Source organism: Salvelinus fontinalis, chromosome 22, assembly GCF_029448725.1.
Source record: "Salvelinus fontinalis isolate EN_2023a chromosome 22, ASM2944872v1, whole genome shotgun sequence".
Lineage (NCBI taxonomy): Eukaryota > Metazoa > Chordata > Actinopteri > Salmoniformes > Salmonidae > Salvelinus > Salvelinus fontinalis.
In genome coordinates, this window is record NC_074686.1 from 29502500 (window position 1) to 29525293 (window position 22794).

The window sequence follows — 22794 nt, forward strand, 5'->3', positions numbered from 1 at the left end:
GTGAGTTGGAGGACTATTTTTAGAAACAGCCGTTTCATTCCCTTCACCTCGTGAACAGAGAATCTATTTACAACCTACACCAAACGCAGAGCAGCAACAACCGCTCCTAGCCTACTGCTTACAACATGAGGCCCAAGATCCCTAGGTACCGCCAACATTGAAATGACCTGTCTATGCAATCAATCAATACATAAACACCAGTGACAATAACAGCAAAGCAATGTAAACAAACATATAAAACACCGTACTGCTACATGTACACTACTGCTGTACAGAGTAACATTGGCAACATGCTCACAATGAAATGATAGATTTACTAAAGGCTAAACTGTTTATCAAGACCAAAGCAACGGTGGATCAGACGTCATAGCGTAACTTGACCGGTTTCGAAAACATTCATTTGAGTACACTGGTACCTCCAGAGTGTTCTAACACTGGAACCTCCAGAGTGTTCTAACACTGGAACCTCCAGTGTTCCAAATACTTTGATGACAAGTCTTAGAGCCTTAACATGTAATGTTTTGCTTTGGCCATGAGAGACAAACACATTTGACAACTTCCACACGCCGTAAACAGTGTGTATTACTTTATTGTTTCTTGCAAATGTTTATTTTATTTAGATTTTTCATATTGCCAAATTTGAAAACATCAGCCTTCATTAGAGAGTGTGTATTTTTCAATTGACACACTACAATGAACACAAGCAAAGTTGATCATGCTTTAATACATCAAAATACAGACAATACAAAACATACTGCATAAACTCTAATACAGGGATGTAACTGTTTAAATCTTTGCCTTAATGAAGGTATTCATTAATTATATTACATGTAAGTTGTAATCACAGGAGGTTGGTGGCACCTTAATTGGGGAGAACGGGCTTGTGGTAATAACTGGCGCGAATTCAGTGGAATGGTATCAAATATATCAAACACATGGTTTCCAGGTCTTTGATGCCATTCCATTTGCTCCATTCCGGCCATTATTATGAGCTGTTCTCCCCTCAGCAGCCTCCACTATAGAAACCTGAGAAGAAACATCCGTTTAGAGGGCTTCCAAAGGTGAGTAGCATATTCAACATGGCACATTCAACATGAAACTCAGTTATCAATACAAGGCATAACAGTTCATTTTTGTACGGAGTTGCTATTACTCCTTAGCATGGAGAATGGTGGAGTCCCACAGCCTTATATTATATCTAAGGCCCACCTGACCTGACCAGGAATGGCTCAGGGCCCTAGCTATAGGCTAAACCACAGGGAGGTGTTTCTCTCAGTCTCTGTATCCCTGAGTGGAGTGCAGACTGCAGTCATGCCGGGGGGTGGTAGTGGTAGTGATGGTGGTGGTGGTGATGGTGCTCGTGGTGGTGCTCATGCCTCTGAGCCAGGGGGACCAAGCCCCCAGACGATGTAGGCAGGCTGGGCAGCATCTCCCTCTCTCCCCCTGGCTGAGCTTGAGAAGCAGGCTGGTGTAGGTGGTGGAGGGTTCTGGAGGGGGACCCAGCTTCTCTGGCCCTGGAGCGAAGCCTCTTACTGTGGCTGTGCTGCAAGGGGAGTTGGGGCTGGGAGTGTGGCTGGGAAGAGTGGCACCACATGGAGGGCTGGTGTCCATGGAGCTTGCTTGATTTACCCCCACGTCCTCCTCCTCCCCCTCCTCCTCTTCCTCCACCTCCTCTGTCTCCCCCCACTGCCTTGACGTGGCCCCTGAGAGACCTGTTGAAGGAGAGGCCCCTACCTCTGGACTCAGTTGCACCGCAGTTCTCCCCTACCAACACTGAGCGGTGCTGCTGGGCTGAGCGTGTGTCCACTCTGGGCTCCTGAGACGGGGTGTCTGCAGAGGATGGACAACAAACATCATGTTATGTTGCCATTTCTCTTTGTTGAATGTCATTCATCTTTGGTGTATTTTCAGTAAAAACATGTTGACTTTAATGATCTGTGCCTCAAAAGTGCTGAAAATTGTCATTGTGTACCTACCTGCATTGTCAAACTTGGAGGAATAGTTCTCTATCCCAGCTAGGTCTAAGTAGTGATTCCTGCGTTCTGTGTTTTCATCCACACAGTGAAAAATCCTCTCTGGGCTCCCAGCCTCCTCCTGCTGGACCTCCATTCTGTCACCTGTTCTAGAGCCCCGACCAGAGCTGCTGGAGGGGCCTACCACCAGCTTGACCTTCAGGGCTGTGCTGCTACAGGACGGCTGTTTGGCCGACGCTTCAAGCACCTCATCGATGGACTGCATGAGACTGCACATATCCTGTAACACACAGGCACATCATTGTTCACCCAGGCACATACACGCGCACACACATGCACATCATCACACACACACACATGCACATCATCATACACACACAAACACATCATCATACATTCACACACACACACACACACACACACACACACACACACACACACACACACACACACACACACACACACACACACACACACACACACACACACACACACACACACACACACACACACACACACACACACACACACACACACACACACACCATTAGCAGGGCAGCAGAGTTATCTTAATCTAAAGAGAAAGAGTATTATGTGCAACAGTTGCTTGTTGTGGGCGTGTGAAGCTGCTGTACCTGCTTGGTGACTTTACCGCTGTTGTCAAAGTGATACAGTGTAAAAACCCTCTCTTGCCGAGTGTCATCCTCCAACACCACGGTGCACTCTGTGTCCTGTAAAAATGAACAAACACAACGGATGAACAAACACAATTGTACCATATTATGCTCATCAAACAAACCCTTGCTTTACTGTATATAGCAGTAATAAACTACTATGTTATCTACATAGATTCTATATAGATTGTCTTTTTGAAGCTCACATCAACATGGCTGTTTCTCTTCCTGGGCTGTCTGAATGGAACGTGGATGGAGCTCTCCCTCTCCTCTGGTGGCAGTACCACTGTGAAAAACACACAACATTCTCATTAGCCTTGGGCTGGGAAAGCTTGTGTCGACTCAATCTATCACATTCTCATTGAATGGGTATTTGCTGTTTACAGACGATAATGCACACATAGTATCCCAGGTTTAAGGAATTTGCGTACAAATATATCCCTTTTCCCAGACAAGAAAGGGGTATGCTTAGTAAAGATATGAATCATACTGAATCAAACATATTAATCATTGAGTATGATGTTAAGTTTATGATGCATGCTAGATTTGAATCAGTGCAACAGTAATGTGATCAGCCTGATCCACTGAGCCGTCTTTCTCTTCTCACCCTGTAGGGGGCACTTATGGTTCAGGACCTGCTCATCCTTCACTTCCCTTCTGCACAACTCCTGGAAAAAGAGGGAGAGGAGGGATGGACCAAGTGAGAATTAGGAGAGAAAACATTACAGAAGTGGGGTAGGAATAGAGAGAGGGAGAACAAAGCAATAAGTGACTCAGAGATGTGAGAGCAGGAAATCTTTGATCATCTGGGGGCCTATTGTTTGTCATCATCTGGGTAAGTAATACTGTGAGAACCAGCATCACACCTCAACTTCTGGTAAATTCAATAAAGCGATATGAATGTATAATGTGTTCTACCACTAATCAGATGTAATGCAGACACAGCACATCCGCCTCTAAATACACACATGCACACACACACACACACACACACAAATTAGATATACAAGTAACTAGTAGAGTACCAGTAGTGATTCATTTCCCCTTTGGGATGAAATCTGAGCTTCTAATCTGACCCCTGATCTCCTCCACTCAATGAGACAGAGTGTGTTCTACAGCTGAGGTACTGAGGGTCAGCGTAGAACCCCGGAACCTTGTCACATGGGACAGAAAGGGGAACAGAAGGTCAAGACGTCCCCACCCTGAACACAGGAGCCGCAGACAGATGACTGACCATCTCTCCCACTTGGCACACAGTGGTTGAATCATGACGTTGAACCAACGTGGAATAGACATTGAATTGACATCTGTGCCCAGTGGGCTGTTTGTCTCTTGTTTCTAATCTGGCCTTACTGAGAGATATAATCTGTCAGGGTCTATTTTCCTAACATATGAAGAGCTACTTCTGATATCAGAGTCCAAAAATGGCTGACATTTGCTCAAATCTACCTCAGAATCAAATGTAAATATCCAGAAGAAGCAGAAGACAACTTTCTATTCTATTCTAGGTGTTTTATTCTATATTATTTTATTTTATTCTAGTATAAAGCAGAGATGGAATATTGCACGGGAGAAAGGTAGAACCTATCAGGGTGAATTTACTGTAAGAGCAGGCAGGCAGTCATGCCCTGGCCATGCCAGCTGTGACATCACTCTATCCAGTAAAAGTAGATCCATTAAGTCACTCTTGGTAATAAAGTAATATCACCCACCGAGTTCCCATATATGAGTAGAACTGAGCGTCTCCTATGGAAACAATAACACATGGTAAATGGACAGACTATGTTCATGAACCTGCTGAGACTACAACCGATTTATGCTCAAGATGGATATTAGCTTCAATTAATTCCACTGGGTACTTCTTGCTTGGCGAGTACCTACACTTTGAAACTAGGTGTTCCCTTGAACGGTGCAGAGCATTTTGCATGTGTTAGCAAGACCTATCAAGATCTGAGAATATGATATCCAACCCTCTGTTGCAACAAGTCAGAATTCCATCAAAAAAATGACAGTGAAAGCACCAAAACATTGGATATGTGCGTCTGACTCTCTCCACCATAGACAGTCCGAACAGCACTCAGTCGCCCACAGCAACAGAGTAACAAAGAGCCTGTGGAGTCTGAGAGGATGATGCTGACAGATAACCCTGGCTGCTGATGGCTTCACCCAGCATCCCAGCATTCCAGCCAAACTCCTGCCATCGGCCGCCACGCTCTGCCTGCTACGGGCCCTTTTATCTGGGGTAGGGTTACTGACCGAAAGGGGGGGGGGGGGGGTAAACCTACACCAGATGAACTGGGTGTCACCAATTTTTGCATCCTGTCCCGTAGCCACCCCTCTCTCACTCCCATTAGTTAGAGTCAAACCCAGAGCCCTGGGAAGAGAACAGTGCAGGGCTTTGTTTGAACAAACTCTCTTCCTGTCAACCAATACCTGGATAGGTGGTTGATCATCTTTCTTCCTGTTAACCAATACCTGAATATGTGGTTGATCGTATGGGGGTGGGGCTGCATGGGGAAGGATGGTTGCTTCATCGCAGGAGTTTATGTGAATCGGCTTCTATATACAAAATAGGAAGATAAATAACTGAAAGTTGGTATACAAGTATTAGAAGTTGATATACAAAAAATGTAAAGGGGTTAAGGGTTGATATCAGACTCAGGCACAGAATAACCATTAAGAAGTGCTCATTTTCAGAGGCCTGGCCTTGCTCACAGAAACCAGATGTGAGAGATTTCTGGAGGCGGGGAACAGAGGGAGGGATTTGGATGTTGAGCTGTAGTTGGGTGAGGAAATTCTGGAGTCAGAGCCTGTATGGGTGGTTTGGCTGCTGAAACATAGAGCTAATTTCACAGGAAGAAAATGCCTCTCTAACCTCCAGAACTTAGCTAGCTAGCTATAGAATCGGGCCTCCCTCCAACTCGCCAATCTGGTCTGTTGGTCTTCAGGGAGCAAAGCATTGGGAAATTTCAGATCATTGTGCGTAGAGATGTCGAAGTGTTCATGGTTTCTTTTTCATTTTCTCTCTCTCTCTCTCTCTCTCTCTCTCTCTCTCTCTCTCTCTCTCTCTCTCTCACTCTCTCTCTCTCTTCTCTCTCTCTCTCTCTCTCTCTCTCTCTCTCTCTCTCTCTCTCTCTCTCTCTCTCTCTCTCTCTCTCTCTCACTCTCCTCTCTCTCTCTCTCTCTCTCTCCTCTCTCTCTCTCTCTCTCTCTCCTCTCTCTCTCTCTCTCTCTCTCTCTCTCTCTCTCTCTCTCTCTCTCTCTCTCTCTCTCTCTCTCTCCTCTCTCTCTCTCTCTCTCTCTCCTCTCACTCTCTCTCTCTCTCTCTCTCTCTCTCTCTCTCTCTCTCACTCTCATCTCTCTCCTTCTCTCTCTCTCTCTCTCTCTTCCTCTCTCTCTCTCTCTCTCTCTCTCTCTCTCTCTCTCTCTCTCATCTCTCCTCTATCTATCTATCTATCTCTCTCTCTCTCTCTCTCTCTCTCTCTCTCTCTCTCTCTCTCTCTGTCTCTCTGTCTGTCTGAGCTAACAGCCCAGCAAACAGGATGGTTTCCAAAATCACTTGAAGGTTCTCCAAGTAACCAAACATGAAAGGGGGAGAAAGACACTGTGTTTGGGAAAACCAGCTTCCCTGGCTCAGAGCTGGAATATTCTGGGAGGCGATCTCAGTCCAAATATGATCACAGAGTCCAGAGTCTGAACAGTCTACAGCCGATAGAATAATGAATCGAAACCTCTGGGGCAACAAACAGAAACAATACGAGTAGGGTTGGAAGGAAGATTCCCACCACTGGGCACAGAAGTAAATTCAACGTCTGTTCCATGTTGGTTCAACTTAATCTCATTGAAATGACATGGAAACAACGTTGATTCAACCAGTGTGTCCCCAGTGGGCCTCTTTAAACACAACAGAATGACTGGTCCAGTTCTTCAACACTGCAGTTACAAATCCATACATACTGGACATACTGTGATGTAAACTGCTACCCAATATGGTTGGTTTCTCCTCTAACTTTGTTAGTGTTTGTACATTCTAATCTCTGGCTCCCATATCTGTACATGATCCAGACCTGATTTGGACAAACAGATTTGATAATCAAATGTGCCTTTGTTAATCCATCAGGTGATGTTTTCAGCACTCCAGCCCGAGTTACTGTAATTGGACAGATACCGTATGTCAAAATTGAGGTGAGTCTGAAATTGTTTAAAATCCTGTTTGAAATAAGGATGACACATCCTATAGGTCTTTCTGCAAACATTGTATCACATGACTTTTGAAAACGGAGTAGAACCAGTACAGAATGGAAGAACACATCACAATCAGTAGCTGCTGAGATCAGACACCTTACAGTAAAGGCAGTAGGGCCTCACTCCAAAACATGGCTGCTGTTGATTTTCAATTCATGCATGGTAAATATGTTACTCTTTCTGAAGAGAGGAAAGTCTAGAACCAGTGCCCGCAGCACACACTCTATACAAAACACACATGCACGCACACACGCACGCTCATGCACGCCCTGGACACACAGATGGAGGCATCACAGCCGAAATAGTGAAATATCTCACTCTACAATCAAGGAGAGACAGTTCGCTTATTCAATTCTGCTGCAACACAACCGGGATGTTACAGTTTAATGTGACCTTATAATTGACATTAGAATCAAGCTTCCTTACTGAAAAGAGGACAAATCATGAAGATAAGCTCAGACAGCCGGGCACACATATGAAGTGCCCAGGAAAAGAACTGATAGTTCACTACAAACTGTAGGCCCCCGCTGACAGTTACATAAGCAATGGTGTCATGGAGCAGTTAATGGTGGGCCTGGAAAACAGAATCACAGAAACAACTGATTTGCCATTAAAAAGACATGGTGGATGTTGGTCTCATTACAGGAACCTGGCAGACTGCCTCTCTTTCCTAATTACAGGCTCCAGAGAGGCAGCAACATAGACCAACACTTCATTAACACCTCCTCACCACCACAATTAGTTAAAAATGTCCCTGCAGCTGGCATTCAGCATGGCTCCAATGGGTCTTTCCAAGTGTTGAGAGATGATTACGAGAGTGAAAAGAATACATCAAAAATATGTGAGTGAGACACTGAGGGGTCACACAGTTAAATAAGAGTTATGAGCATGTTGTTGTATAGGACTCTCACTATTTTACATGATGTTGTATAGAACTCTCACTATGTTACATGATGTTGTATAGGACTCTCACTATGTTACATGATGTTGTATAGGACTCTCACTATGTTACATGATGTTGAATAGGACTCTCACTGTGTTACATTATGTTGTATAGGACTCTCACTATGTTACATGATGTTGTATAGGACTCTCACTATGTTACATGATGTTGTATAGGACTCTCACTATGTTTCATGATGTTGTATATGACACTCACTATGTTACATGATGTTGTATAGGACACTCACTACGTTACATGATGTTGTATAGGACTCTCACTATTTTACATGATATTGTATAGGACACTCACTACGTTACATGATGATGTTTTATAGGACACTCACTATGTTACATGATGTTGTATAGGACTCTCACTATGTTACACGATGTTGTATAGGACTCTCACTATTTTACATGATGTTGTATAGGGCACTCACTATGTTACATGATGTTGTATAGGATTCTCACTATGTTACATGATGTTGTATAGGACTCTCACTATGTTACATGATGATGAATAGGACACTCACTATGTTACATTATGTTGTATAGGACTCTCACTATGTTACATGATGTTGTATAGGACACTCACAAAATTACACGATGTTGTATAGGACTCTCACTATGTTACATGATGTTGTATAGGGCACTCACTACGTTACATGATGTTGTATAGGACTCTCACTATGTTACATGATGTTGTATAGGACACTCACTACGTTACACGATGTTGTATAGGACTCTCACTATGTTACATGATGTTGTATAGGACACTCACTACGTTACATGATGTTGTATAGGACTCTCACTATGTTACATGATGATGTTGTATAGGACACTCACTATGTTACATGATGTTGTATAGGACACTCACTACGTTACATGATGTTGTATAGGACTCTCACTATGTTACATGATGATGCTGAATAGGACACTCACTATGTTACATGATGTTGTATAGGACTCTCACTGTGTTACATTATGTTGTATAGGACTCTCACTATATTACATGATGTTGTATAGGACACTCACTATGTTACATGATGTTGTATAGGACTCTCACTGTGTTACATTATGTTGTATAGGACTCTCACTATGTTACATGATGTTGTATATGACACTCACTATGTTACATGATGTTGTATAGGACTCTCACTATGTTACATGATGTTGTATAGGACACTTACTACGTTACATGATGTTGTATAGGACTCTCACTATGTTACATGATGTTGTATAGGACCCTCACTACGTTACATGATGTTGTATAGGACTCTCACTATGTTACATGATGTTGAATAGGACTCTCACTGTGTTACATTATGTTGTATAGGACTCTCACTATGTTACATGATGTTGTATAGGACACTCACTATGTTACATGATGTTGTATAGGACTCTCACTATGTTACATGATGTTGTATAGGACTCTCACTATGTTACATGATGTTGTATAGGACTCTCACTATGTTACATGATGTTGTATAGGACTCTCACTATGTTACATGATGTTGTATAGGACTCTCACTATGTTACATGATGTTGTATAGGACTCTCACTATGTTACATGATGTTGTATATGACACTCACTATGTTACATGATGTTGTATAGGACACTCACTATGTTACATGATGTTGTATAGGACACTCACTACGTTACATGATGTTGTATAGGACTCTCACTATGTTACATGATGTTGTATAGGACACTCACTACGTTACATGATGTTGTATAGGACTCTCACTATGTTACATGATGTTGAATAGGACTCTCACTGTGTTACATTATGTTGTATAGGACTCTCACTATGTTACATGATGTTGTATAGGACTCTCACTATATTACATGATGTTGTACAGGGCACTCACTATGTTACATGATGTTGAATAGGACACTCACTATGTTACATGATGTTGTATAGGATTCTCACTATGTTACATGATGTTGTATAGGGCACTCACTATGTTACATGATGTTGAATAGGACACTCACTATTTTACATGATGTTGTATAGGACACTCACTACGTTACATGATGTTGTATAGGACTCTCACTATGCTACATGATGATGTTGTATAGGACACTCACTATGCTACATGATGATGTTGTATAGGACACTCACTATGTTACATGATGTTGTATAGGACTCTCACTATGTTACATGATGTTGTATAGGACTCTCACTATGTTACATGATGTTGTATAGGACACTCACTATGTTACATTATGTTGTATAGGACTCTCACTATGTTACATGATGTTGTATAGGACACTCACTACATTACACGATGTTGTATAGGACTCTCACTATGTTACATGATGTTGTATAGGGCACTCACTACGTTACATGATGTTGTATAGGACTCTCACTATGTTACATGATGTTGTATAGGACACTCACTACGTTACACGATGTTGTATAGGACTCTCACTATGTTACATGATGTTGTATAGGACACTCACTACGTTACATGATGTTGTATAGGACTCTCACTATGTTACATGATGTTGAATAAGACACTCACTATGTTACATGATGTTGTATAGGACTCTCACTGTGTTACATTATGTTGTATAGGACTCTCACTATGTTACATGATGTTGTATAGGACACTCACTACGTTACACGATGTTGTATAGGACTCTCACTATTTTACATGATGTTGTATAGGATTCTCACTATGTTACATGATGTTGTATAGGACTCTCACTATGTTACATGATGATGAATAGGACACTCACTATGTTACATTATGTTGTATAGGACTCTCACTATGTTACATGATGTTGTATAGGACACTCACTACATTACACGATGTTGTATAGGACTCTCACTATGTTACATGATGTTGTATAGGGCACTCACTACGTTACATGATGTTGTATAGGACTCTCACTATGTTACATGATGTTGTATAGGACACTCACTACGTTACACGATGTTGTATAGGACTCTCACTATGTTACATGATGTTGTATAGGACACTCACTACGTTACATGATGTTGTATAGGACTCTCACTATGTTACATGATGATGTTGAATAAGACACTCACTATGTTACATGATGTTGTATAGGACTCTCACTGTGTTACATTATGTTGTATAGGACTCTCACTATGTTACATGATGTTGTATAGGACTCTCACTATGTTACATGATGTTGTATAGGACTCTCACTATGTTACATGATGTTGTATAGGACACTCACTACGTTACATGATGTTGTATAGGACTCTCACTATGTTACATGATGTTGTATAGGACACTCACTACGTTACATGATGTTGTATAGGACTCTCACTATGTTACATGATGTTGAATAGGACTCTCACTGTGTTACATTATGTTGTATAGGACTCTCACTATGTTACATGATGTTGTATAGGACTCTCACTATATTACATGATCTTGTATAGGGCACTCACTATGTTACATGATGTTGTATAGGATTCTCACTATGTTACATGATGTTGTATAGGGCACTCACTATGTTACATGATGTTGAATAGGACACTCACTATGTTACATGATGTTGTATAGGACACTCACTACGTTACATGATGTTGTATAGGACTCTCACTATGCTACATGATGATGTTGTATAGGACACTCACTATGCTACATGATGATGTTGTATAGGACACTCACTATGTTACATGATGTTGTATAGGACTCTCACTATGTTACATGATGTTGTATAGGACTCTCACTATGTTACATGATGTTGTATAGGACACTCACTACGTTACATTATGTTGTATAGGACTCTCACTATGTTACATGATGTTGTATAGGACACTCACTACATTACATGATGTTGTATAGGATTCTCACTATGTTACATGATGTTGTATAGGGCACTCACTACGTTACATGATGTTGTATAGGACACTCACTACGTTACATGATGTTGTATAGGACTCTCACTATGTTACATGATGATGTTGTATAGGACACTCACTATGTTACATGATGTTGTATAGGACACTCACTACGTTACATGATGTTGTATAGGACTCTCACTATGTTACATGATGTTGAATAGGACTCTCACTGTGTTACATTATGTTGTATAGGACTCTCACTATGTTACATGATGTTGTATAGGACTCTCACTATGTTACATGATGTTGTATAGGACTCTCACTATGTTTCATGATGTTGTATATGACACTCACTATGTTACATGATGTTGTATAGGACACTCACTACGTTACATGATGTTGTATAGGACTCTCACTATTTTACATGATATTGTATAGGACACTCACTACGTTACATGATGATGTTTTATAGGACACTCACTATGTTACATGATGTTGTATAGGACTCTCACTATGTTACACGATGTTGTATAGGACTCTCACTATTTTACATGATGTTGTATAGGGCACTCACTATGTTACATGATGTTGTATAGGATTCTCACTATGTTACATGATGTTGTATAGGACTCTCACTATGTTACATGATGATGAATAGGACACTCACTATGTTACATTATGTTGTATAGGACTCTCACTATGTTACATGATGTTGTATAGGACACTCACAAAATTACACGATGTTGTATAGGACTCTCACTATGTTACATGATGTTGTATAGGGCACTCACTACGTTACATGATGTTGTATAGGACTCTCACTATGTTACATGATGTTGTATAGGACACTCACTACGTTACACGATGTTGTATAGGACTCTCACTATGTTACATGATGTTGTATAGGACACTCACTACGTTACATGATGTTGTATAGGACTCTCACTATGTTACATGATGATGTTGTATAGGACACTCACTATGTTACATGATGTTGTATAGGACACTCACTACGTTACATGATGTTGTATAGGACTCTCACTATGTTACATGATGATGCTGAATAGGACACTCACTATGTTACATGATGTTGTATAGGACTCTCACTGTGTTACATTATGTTGTATAGGACTCTCACTATATTACATGATGTTGTATATGACACTCACTATGTTACATGATGTTGTATAGGACTCTCACTATGTTACATGATGTTGTATAGGACACTTACTACGTTACATGATGTTGTATAGGACTCTCACTATGTTACATGATGTTGTATAGGACCCTCACTACGTTACATGATGTTGTATAGGACTCTCACTATGTTACATGATGTTGAATAGGACTCTCACTGTGTTACATTATGTTGTATAGGACTCTCACTATGTTACATGATGTTGTATAGGACACTCACTATGTTACATGATGTTGTATAGGACTCTCACTATGTTACATGATGTTGTATAGGACTCTCACTATGTTACATGATGTTGTATAGGACTCTCACTATGTTACATGATGTTGTATAGGACTCTCACTATGTTACATGATGTTGTATAGGACTCTCACTATGTTACATGATGTTGTATAGGACTCTCACTATGTTACATGATGTTGTATATGACACTCACTATGTTACATGATGTTGTATAGGACACTCACTATGTTACATGATGTTGTATAGGACACTCACTACGTTACATGATGTTGTATAGGACTCTCACTATGTTACATGATGTTGTATAGGACACTCACTACGTTACATGATGTTGTATAGGACTCTCACTATGTTACATGATGTTGAATAGGACTCTCACTGTGTTACATTATGTTGTATAGGACTCTCACTATGTTACATGATGTTGTATAGGACTCTCACTATATTACATGATGTTGTACAGGGCACTCACTATGTTACATGATGTTGAATAGGACACTCACTATGTTACATGATGTTGTATAGGATTCTCACTATGTTACATGATGTTGTATAGGGCACTCACTATGTTACATGATGTTGAATAGGACACTCACTATTTTACATGATGTTGTATAGGACACTCACTACGTTACATGATGTTGTATAGGACTCTCACTATGCTACATGATGATGTTGTATAGGACACTCACTATGCTACATGATGATGTTGTATAGGACACTCACTATGTTACATGATGTTGTATAGGACTCTCACTATGTTACATGATGTTGTATAGGACTCTCACTATGTTACATGATGTTGTATAGGACACTCACTATGTTACATTATGTTGTATGGGACTCTCACTATGTTACATGATGTTGTATAGGACACTCACTACATTACACGATGTTGTATAGGACTCTCACTATGTTACATGATGTTGTATAGGGCACTCACTACGTTACATGATGTTGTATAGGGCACTCACTACGTTACATGATGTTGTATAGGACTCTCACTATGTTACATGATGTTGTATAGGACTCTCACTATGTTACATGATGTTGTATAGGACTCTCACTATGTTACATGATGTTGTATAGGGCACTCACTACGTTACATGATGTTGTATAGGACTCTCACTATGTTACATGATGTTGTATAGGACTCTCACTATGTTACATGATGTTGTATAGGACACTCACTATGTTACATGATGTTGTATAGGACACTCACTACGTTACATTATGTTGTATAGGACTCTCACTATGTTACATGATGTTGTATAGGACACTCACTACATTACATGATGTTGTATAGGATTCTCACTATGTTACATGATGTTGTATAGGGCACTCACTACGTTACATGATGTTGTATAGGACACTCACTACGTTACATGATGTTGTATAGGACTCTCACTATGTTACATGATGATGTTGTATAGGACACTCACTATGTTACATGATGTTGTATAGGACACTCACTACGTTACATGATGTTGTATAGGACTCTCACTATGTTACATGATGTTGAATAGGACTCTCACTGTGTTACATTATGTTGTATAGGACTCTCACTATGTTACATGATGTTGTATAGGACTCTCACTATGTTACATGATGTTGTATAGGACTCTCACTATGTTTCATGATGTTGTATATGACACTCACTATGTTACATGATGTTGTATAGGACACTCACTACGTTACATGATGTTGTATAGGACTCTCACTATTTTACATGATATTGTATAGGACACTCACTACGTTACATGATGATGTTTTATAGGACACTCACTATGTTACATGATGTTGTATAGGACACTCACTACGTTACACGATGTTGTATAGGACTCTCACTATTTTACATGATGTTGTATAGGGCACTCACTATGTTACATGATGTTGTATAGGATTCTCACTATGTTACATGATGTTGTATAGGACTCTCACTATGTTACATGATGATGAATAGGACACTCACTATGTTACATTATGTTGTATAGGACTCTCACTATGTTACATGATGTTGTATAGGACACTCACAAAATTACACGATGTTGTATAGGACTCTCACTATGTTACATGATGTTGTATAGGGCACTCACTACGTTACATGATGTTGTATAGGACTCTCACTATGTTACATGATGTTGTATAGGACACTCACTACGTTACACGATGTTGTATAGGACTCTCACTATGTTACATGATGTTGTATAGGACACTCACTACGTTACATGATGTTGTATAGGACTCTCACTATGTTACATGATGATGTTGTATAGGACACTCACTATGTTACATGATGTTGTATAGGACACTCACTACGTTACATGATGTTGTATAGGACTCTCACTATGTTACATGATGATGCTGAATAGGACACTCACTATGTTACATGATGTTGTATAGGACTCTCACTGTGTTACATTATGTTGTATAGGACTCTCACTATATTACATGATGTTGTATATGACACTCACTATGTTACATGATGTTGTATAGGACTCTCACTATGTTACATGATGTTGTATAGGACACTTACTACGTTACATGATGTTGTATAGGACTCTCACTATGTTACATGATGTTGTATAGGACCCTCACTACGTTACATGATGTTGTATAGGACTCTCACTATGTTACATGATGTTGAATAGGACTCTCACTGTGTTACATTATGTTGTATAGGACTCTCACTATGTTACATGATGTTGTATAGGACACTCACTATGTTACATGATGTTGTATAGGACTCTCACTATGTTACATGATGTTGTATAGGACTCTCACTATGTTACATGATGTTGTATAGGACTCTCACTATGTTACATGATGTTGTATAGGACTCTCACTATGTTACATGATGTTGTATAGGACTCTCACTATGTTACATGATGTTGTATAGGACTCTCACTATGTTACATGATGTTGTATATGACACTCACTATGTTACATGATGTTGTATAGGACACTCACTATGTTACATGATGTTGTATAGGACACTCACTACGTTACATGATGTTGTATAGGACTCTCACTATGTTACATGATGTTGTATAGGACACTCACTACGTTACATGATGTTGTATAGGACTCTCACTATGTTACATGATGTTGAATAGGACTCTCACTGTGTTACATTATGTTGTATAGGACTCTCACTATGTTACATGATGTTGTATAGGACTCTCACTATATTACATGATGTTGTACAGGGCACTCACTATGTTACATGATGTTGAATAGGACACTCACTATGTTACATGATGTTGTATAGGATTCTCACTATGTTACATGATGTTGTATAGGGCACTCACTATGTTACATGATGTTGAATAGGACACTCACTATTTTACATGATGTTGTATAGGACACTCACTACGTTACATGATGTTGTATAGGACTCTCACTATGCTACATGATGATGTTGTATAGGACACTCACTATGCTACATGATGATGTTGTATAGGACACTCACTATGTTACATGATGTTGTATAGGACTCTCACTATGTTACATGATGTTGTATAGGACTCTCACTATGTTACATGATGTTGTATAGGACACTCACTATGTTACATTATGTTGTATAGGACTCTCACTATGTTACATGATGTTGTATAGGACACTCACTACATTACACGATGTTGTATAGGACTCTCACTATGTTACATGATGTTGTATAGGGCACTCACTACGTTACATGATGTTGTATAGGACTCTCACTATGTTACATGATGTTGTATAGGACACTCACTACGTTACACGATGTTGTATAGGACTCTCACTATGTTACATGATGTTGTATAGGACACTCACTACGTTACATGATGTTGTATAGGACTCTCACTATGTTACATGATGATGTTGAATAAGACACTCACTATGTTACATGATGTTGTATAGGACTCTCACTGTGTTACATTATGTTGTATAGGACTCTCACTATGTTACATGATGTTGTATAGGACACTCACTACGTTACACGATGTTGTATAGGACTCTCACTATTTTACATGATGTTGTATAGGATTCTCACTATGTTACATGATGTTGTATAGGACTCTCACTATGTTACATGATGATGAATAGGACACTCACTATGTTACATTATGTTGTATAGGACTCTCACTATGTTACATGATGTTGTATAGGACACTCACTACATTACACGATGTTGTATAGGACTCTCACTATGTTACATGATGTTGTATAGGGCACTCACTACGTTACATGATGTTGTATAGGACTCTCACTATGTTACATGATGTTGTATAGGACACTCACTACGTTACACGATGTTGTATAGGACTCTCACTATGTTACATGATGTTGTATAGGACACTCACTACGTTACATGATGTTGTATAGGACTCTCACTATGTTACATGATGATGTTGAATAAGACACTCACTATGTTACATGATGTTGTATAGGACTCTCACTGTGTTACATTATGTTGTATAGGACTCTCACTATGTTACATGATGTTGTATAGGACTCTCACTATGTTACATGATGTTGTATAGGACTCTCACTATGTTACATGATGTTGTATAGGACACTCACTACGTTACATGATGTTGTATAGGACTCTCACTATGTTACATGATGTTGTATAGGACACTCACTACGTTACATGATGTTGTATAGGACTCTCACTATGTTACATGATGTTGAATAGGACTCTCACTGTGTTACATTATGTTGTATAGGACTCTCACTATGTTACATGATGTTGTATAGGACTCTCACTATATTACATGATCTTGTATAGGGCACTCACTATGTTACATGATGTTGTATAGGATTCTCACTATGTTACATGATGTTGTATAGGGCACTCACTATGTTACATGATGTTGAATAGGACACTCACTATGTTACATGATGTTGTATAGGACACTCACTACGTTACATGATGTTGTATAGGACTCTCACTATGCTACATGATGATGTTGTATAGGACACTCACTATGCTACATGATGATGTTGTATAGGACACTCACTATGTTACATGATGTTGTATAGGACTCTCACTATGTTACATGATGTTGTATAGGACTCTCACTATGTTACATGATGTTGTATAGGACACTCACTACGTTACATTATGTTGTATAGGACTCTCACTATGTTACATGATGTTGTATAGGACACTCACTACATTACATGATGTTGTATAGGATTCTCACTATGTTACATGATGTTGTATAGGGCACTCACTACGTTACATGATGTTGTATAGGACACTCACTACGTTACATGATGTTGTATAGGACTCTCACTATGTTACATGATGATGTTGTATAGGACACTCACTATGTTACATGATGTTGTATAGGACACTCACTACGTTACATGATGTTGTATAGGACTCTCACTATGTTACATGATGATGTTGAATAGGACACTCACTATGTTACATGATGTTGTATAGGACTCTCACTGTGTTACATTATGTTGTATAGGACTCTCACTATGTTACATGATGTTGTATAGGACTCTCACTATGTTACATGATGTTGTATAGGACTCTCACTATGTTACATGATGTTGTATAGGACTCTCACTATGTTACATGATGTTGTATATGACACTCACTATGTTACATGATGTTGTATAGGACTCTCACTATGTTACATGATGTTGTATAGGACACTCACTACGTTACATGATGTTGTATAGGACTCTCACTATGTTACATGATGTTGAATAGGACTCTCACTGTGTTACATTATGTTGTATAGGACTCTCACTATGTTACATGATGTTGTATAGGACACTCACTATGTTACATGATGTTGTATAGGACTCTCACTATGTTACATGATGTTGTATAGGACTCTCACTATGTTACATGATGTTGTATAGGACTCTCACTATGTTACATGATGTTGTATAGGACTCTCACTATGTTACATGATGTTGTATAGGACTCTCACTATGTTACATGATGTTGTATAGGACTCTCACTATGTTACATGATGTTGTATATGACACTCACTATGTTACATGATGTTGTATAGGACTCTCACTATGTTACATGATGTTGTATAGGACACTCACTATGTTACATGATGTTGTATAGGACTCTCACTATGTTACATGATGTTGTATAGGACTCTCACTATGTTACATGATGTTGTATAGGACTCTCACTATGTTACATGATGTTGTATAGGACTCTCACTATGTTACATGATGTTGTATAGGACTCTCACTATGTTACATGATGTTGTATAGGACTCTCACTATGTTACATGATGTTGTATATGACACTCACTACGTTACATGATGTTGTATAGGACTCTCACTATGTTACATGATGTTGTATAGGACACTCACTACGTTACATGATGTTGTATAGGACTCTCACTATGTTACATGATGTTGTATAGGACACTCACTACGTTACATGATGTTGTATAGGACTCTCACTATGTTACATGATGTTGAATAGGACTCTCACTGTGTTACATTATGTTGTATGGGACTCTCACTATGTTACATGATGTTGTATAGGACACTCACTATGTTACATGATGTTGTATAGGACTCTCACTATGTTACATGATGTTGTATAGGACTCTCACTATGTTACATGATGTTGTATAGGACTCTCACTATGTTACATGATGTTGTATAGGACACTCACTATGTTACATGATGTTGTATAGGACTCTCACTATGTTACATGATGTTGTATAGGACACTCACTATGTTACATGATGTTGTATAGGACACTCACTATGTTACATGATGTTGTATAGGACACTCACTATGTTACATGATGTTGTATAGGACTCTCACTGTGTTACATGATGATGTTGAATAGGACACTCACTATGTTACATGATGTTGTATAGGACTCTCACTATGTTACATGATGTTGTATAGGACACTCACTATGTTACATGATGTTGTATAGGACTCTCACTATGTTACATGATGTTGTATAGGACACTCACTATGTTACATGATGTTGTATAGGACACTCACTATGTTACATGATGTTGTATAGGACACTCTCTATGTTACATGATGTTGTATAGGACACTCACTATGCCACATGATGATGTTGTATAGGACTCTCACTATGTTACATGATGTTGTATAGAACGCTCACTATGTTACATGATGTTGTATAGGACTCTCACTATTTTACATTATGTTGTATAGGACACTCACTATGTTACATGATGATGTTGTTTAGGACCCTCACTATTTTACATTATGTTGTATAGGACACTCACTATGTTACATGATTATGTTGTATAGGACTCTCACTATGTTACTGTCACGTTCTGACCTTAGTTCCTTTTTATGTCTTTATTTTAGTTTGGTCAGAGCGTGAGTTGAGGTGGGCATTCTATGTTGTTTTTCTATGTTTTGTTCTGTTGTTCTATTTCTATGTGTTTGGCCTAGTATGGTTCCCAATCAGAGGCAGGTGTCAGTCGTTGTCTCTGATTAGGAGCCATATTTAGGTAGCCTGTTTTCCTTTGTGTTTGGTGGGTGGTTGTTTCTTGTGTCTGTACCATACGGGACTGTTTCGATTTTCGTTTGTTTATTTACTTTGTTATTTTGTATTTTTGTAGTGTTCAGTTTTATTTATTAAAATGGACACTTACCACGCTGCACATTGTTCCGATATCTCTTACTCCTCGTCAGAAGAAGAGGAAAGTCGTTACAGTTACACGATGATGTTGTATAGGACACTCACCATGTTACATGATTATGTTGTAAAGGACACTCACTATGTTACATGATGTTGTATAGGACACTCACTATGTTACATGATGTTGTATAGGACACTCACTATGTTACATGATGTTGTATAGGACTCTCATGCCCCTACAGCTCTCCAAACCTGATTAACTCATTAACAGTATTAGGCCTACATCTGAGGCACAGGAGGCTGCTGAGGGGAGGTTGACTCATAACAATGACTGCAATGGAGTGAATGAAATGGTATCAATCACATGGAACCCATGTGTTTGATGTGTTTGATACCATTCCATTCATTCCGTTCTAGCCATTATTATGAGCCCGTTCTCACCAGTTAACGTGCCACCAGCCGCCTGTGATGTGAGGGCCGTCCACCCACCACCAGACACTACGCCTACCATACCTTGTTCCCTTCACTGTTTTTTCTCAGTACAGCTTGTCTCTGTTGCAGTCAGAAAACCAGGACCAGATGTGTAGGTTCAGTATGGCGGCACTGAAAGACCCCGCTGTTCTGGACGGCAGCCATATGCGTTTCACACCGACATGACAGCCTCCTCTCACAGAGAGAGCAAAGGAAGGAGCAGGGAGAAAAAAAGCCCCTTTCCAAACACCTTTCATGTCCCTGGCTTGGCTGTGAGCCATGATCCTGTGGCTGTCTTGCCTTGGCTGTGACTGGGAGGGAGGGAGCGTGTCTGGCTAGTTTATTATCCTGGGCTGGGGCAGACCTTGCTGAGACTGACTGAACCCCAGTGTGAACCAAAGTGTGAACCCCAGTGTGAACACCTGTGTGGACACAATATCAGCCCAAAGTGGTGACTGGCAGTATCAGTCCTCTATTCAATTGATGGATGTTAACAAGACTGACAAGACAGTAATTCTCGATGTTATTTGTTGTTTACCAATTTACCAACCCTAGATGGTACATACTTTGGTTGTGATTTTGGAATAAAGATTGATTAATACAACAACATCCTGTACTCAATATTGAGAATGGTCAGTTGACCTCCCTCTGTCTTATAAAAGAACCACCTTTACATGTCCATTAGGGTTCTTACCCCTCCCACTCTAGGAGGCTTTGGTCCATTCATCTGCCCCGTCACAGAACTCCACCATTCTGTTTCTCATTAGCATCATTATCTAAGTTCAAGCCTCTCCACTCTAATGACACACATCTGTGTTGCTATCCATTTACAGGCTTTTCTATGCCAAAAAAAAGCCACACTTTTATCCAAAGCGTCTTACAGTCATGCGTGCATACACTTTTTCCCACTATCCTGATGCTACACAACGAAGCTACAGAGGACAACTTGATATTGATGTTGATATTGATATTTGTGATGAGGTAACTGACTTTCTGAGGTAAAGGCATGTTACTCTCTCTCACACTCTCTCTCTCTCTCTCTCTCTCTCTCTCTTTGACACTCTCTCTCTCTCTGTATCTCCCCCTCTCTCCTTCTCTCTGAAATCTGCAAAAGTGCCAAAATGTTAATCATATCTCAACTCAGGTGTAAAATATATCAGCTGTATTATAATGTACTGTACCTGCTTAAATCTGATTGTGTGGGTGTGGAGACCAGTGTGTCCCCACTCTCCCTGACAGGTGAGCACATTGGCAGCAAAACTACCACCTACAAAACAAAAACAAAATAAGAAATAGTCTATACCCTGCATGACATTTTATATTTGAGAGACATACTTCTGAATAAGTGATTCTTACCTTCTGGATTTTCTCTGCGTTTACAGGCTATCCAAATTATGCATGAATGGAAACATAAAAGATATAAAGAAAATACTGTTATATTTTGGTTATTAAGAGACTTACAGTAGCCTCTGAAAATAATCTAAATACCAAGTTTTACCATGTTTTGATTGGAGTTTGCCCATATTTTGTGGTATTTCCTCTTGTGCCTTGAACCTTCATCTATTTGCGAATTGACCAAGACATCTTCATCATCTCCCATTGATAACAA

At 39.7% G+C, this 22794-nt stretch overlaps 1 protein-coding gene across 1 annotated transcript; it reads right to left on the reverse strand.

Moving 5' to 3' along the window:
• Positions 1–606: 606 nt before the first annotated feature.
• Positions 607–22787, reverse strand: LOC129820394 (protein naked cuticle homolog 2-like). Its single transcript, XM_055877465.1, has 8 exons — positions 22684–22787; positions 22542–22568; positions 22367–22452; positions 3255–3315; positions 2854–2933; positions 2609–2704; positions 1977–2253; positions 607–1830 (listed from the first exon to the last, which is right to left on the reverse strand). Exons 1-8 carry the CDS (start codon positions 22706–22708, stop codon positions 1310–1312), a joined length of 1173 nt encoding a protein of 390 aa, XP_055733440.1. The 5' UTR covers positions 22709–22787; the 3' UTR covers positions 607–1309.
• Between the last annotated feature and the right edge of the window lie 7 nt (positions 22788–22794).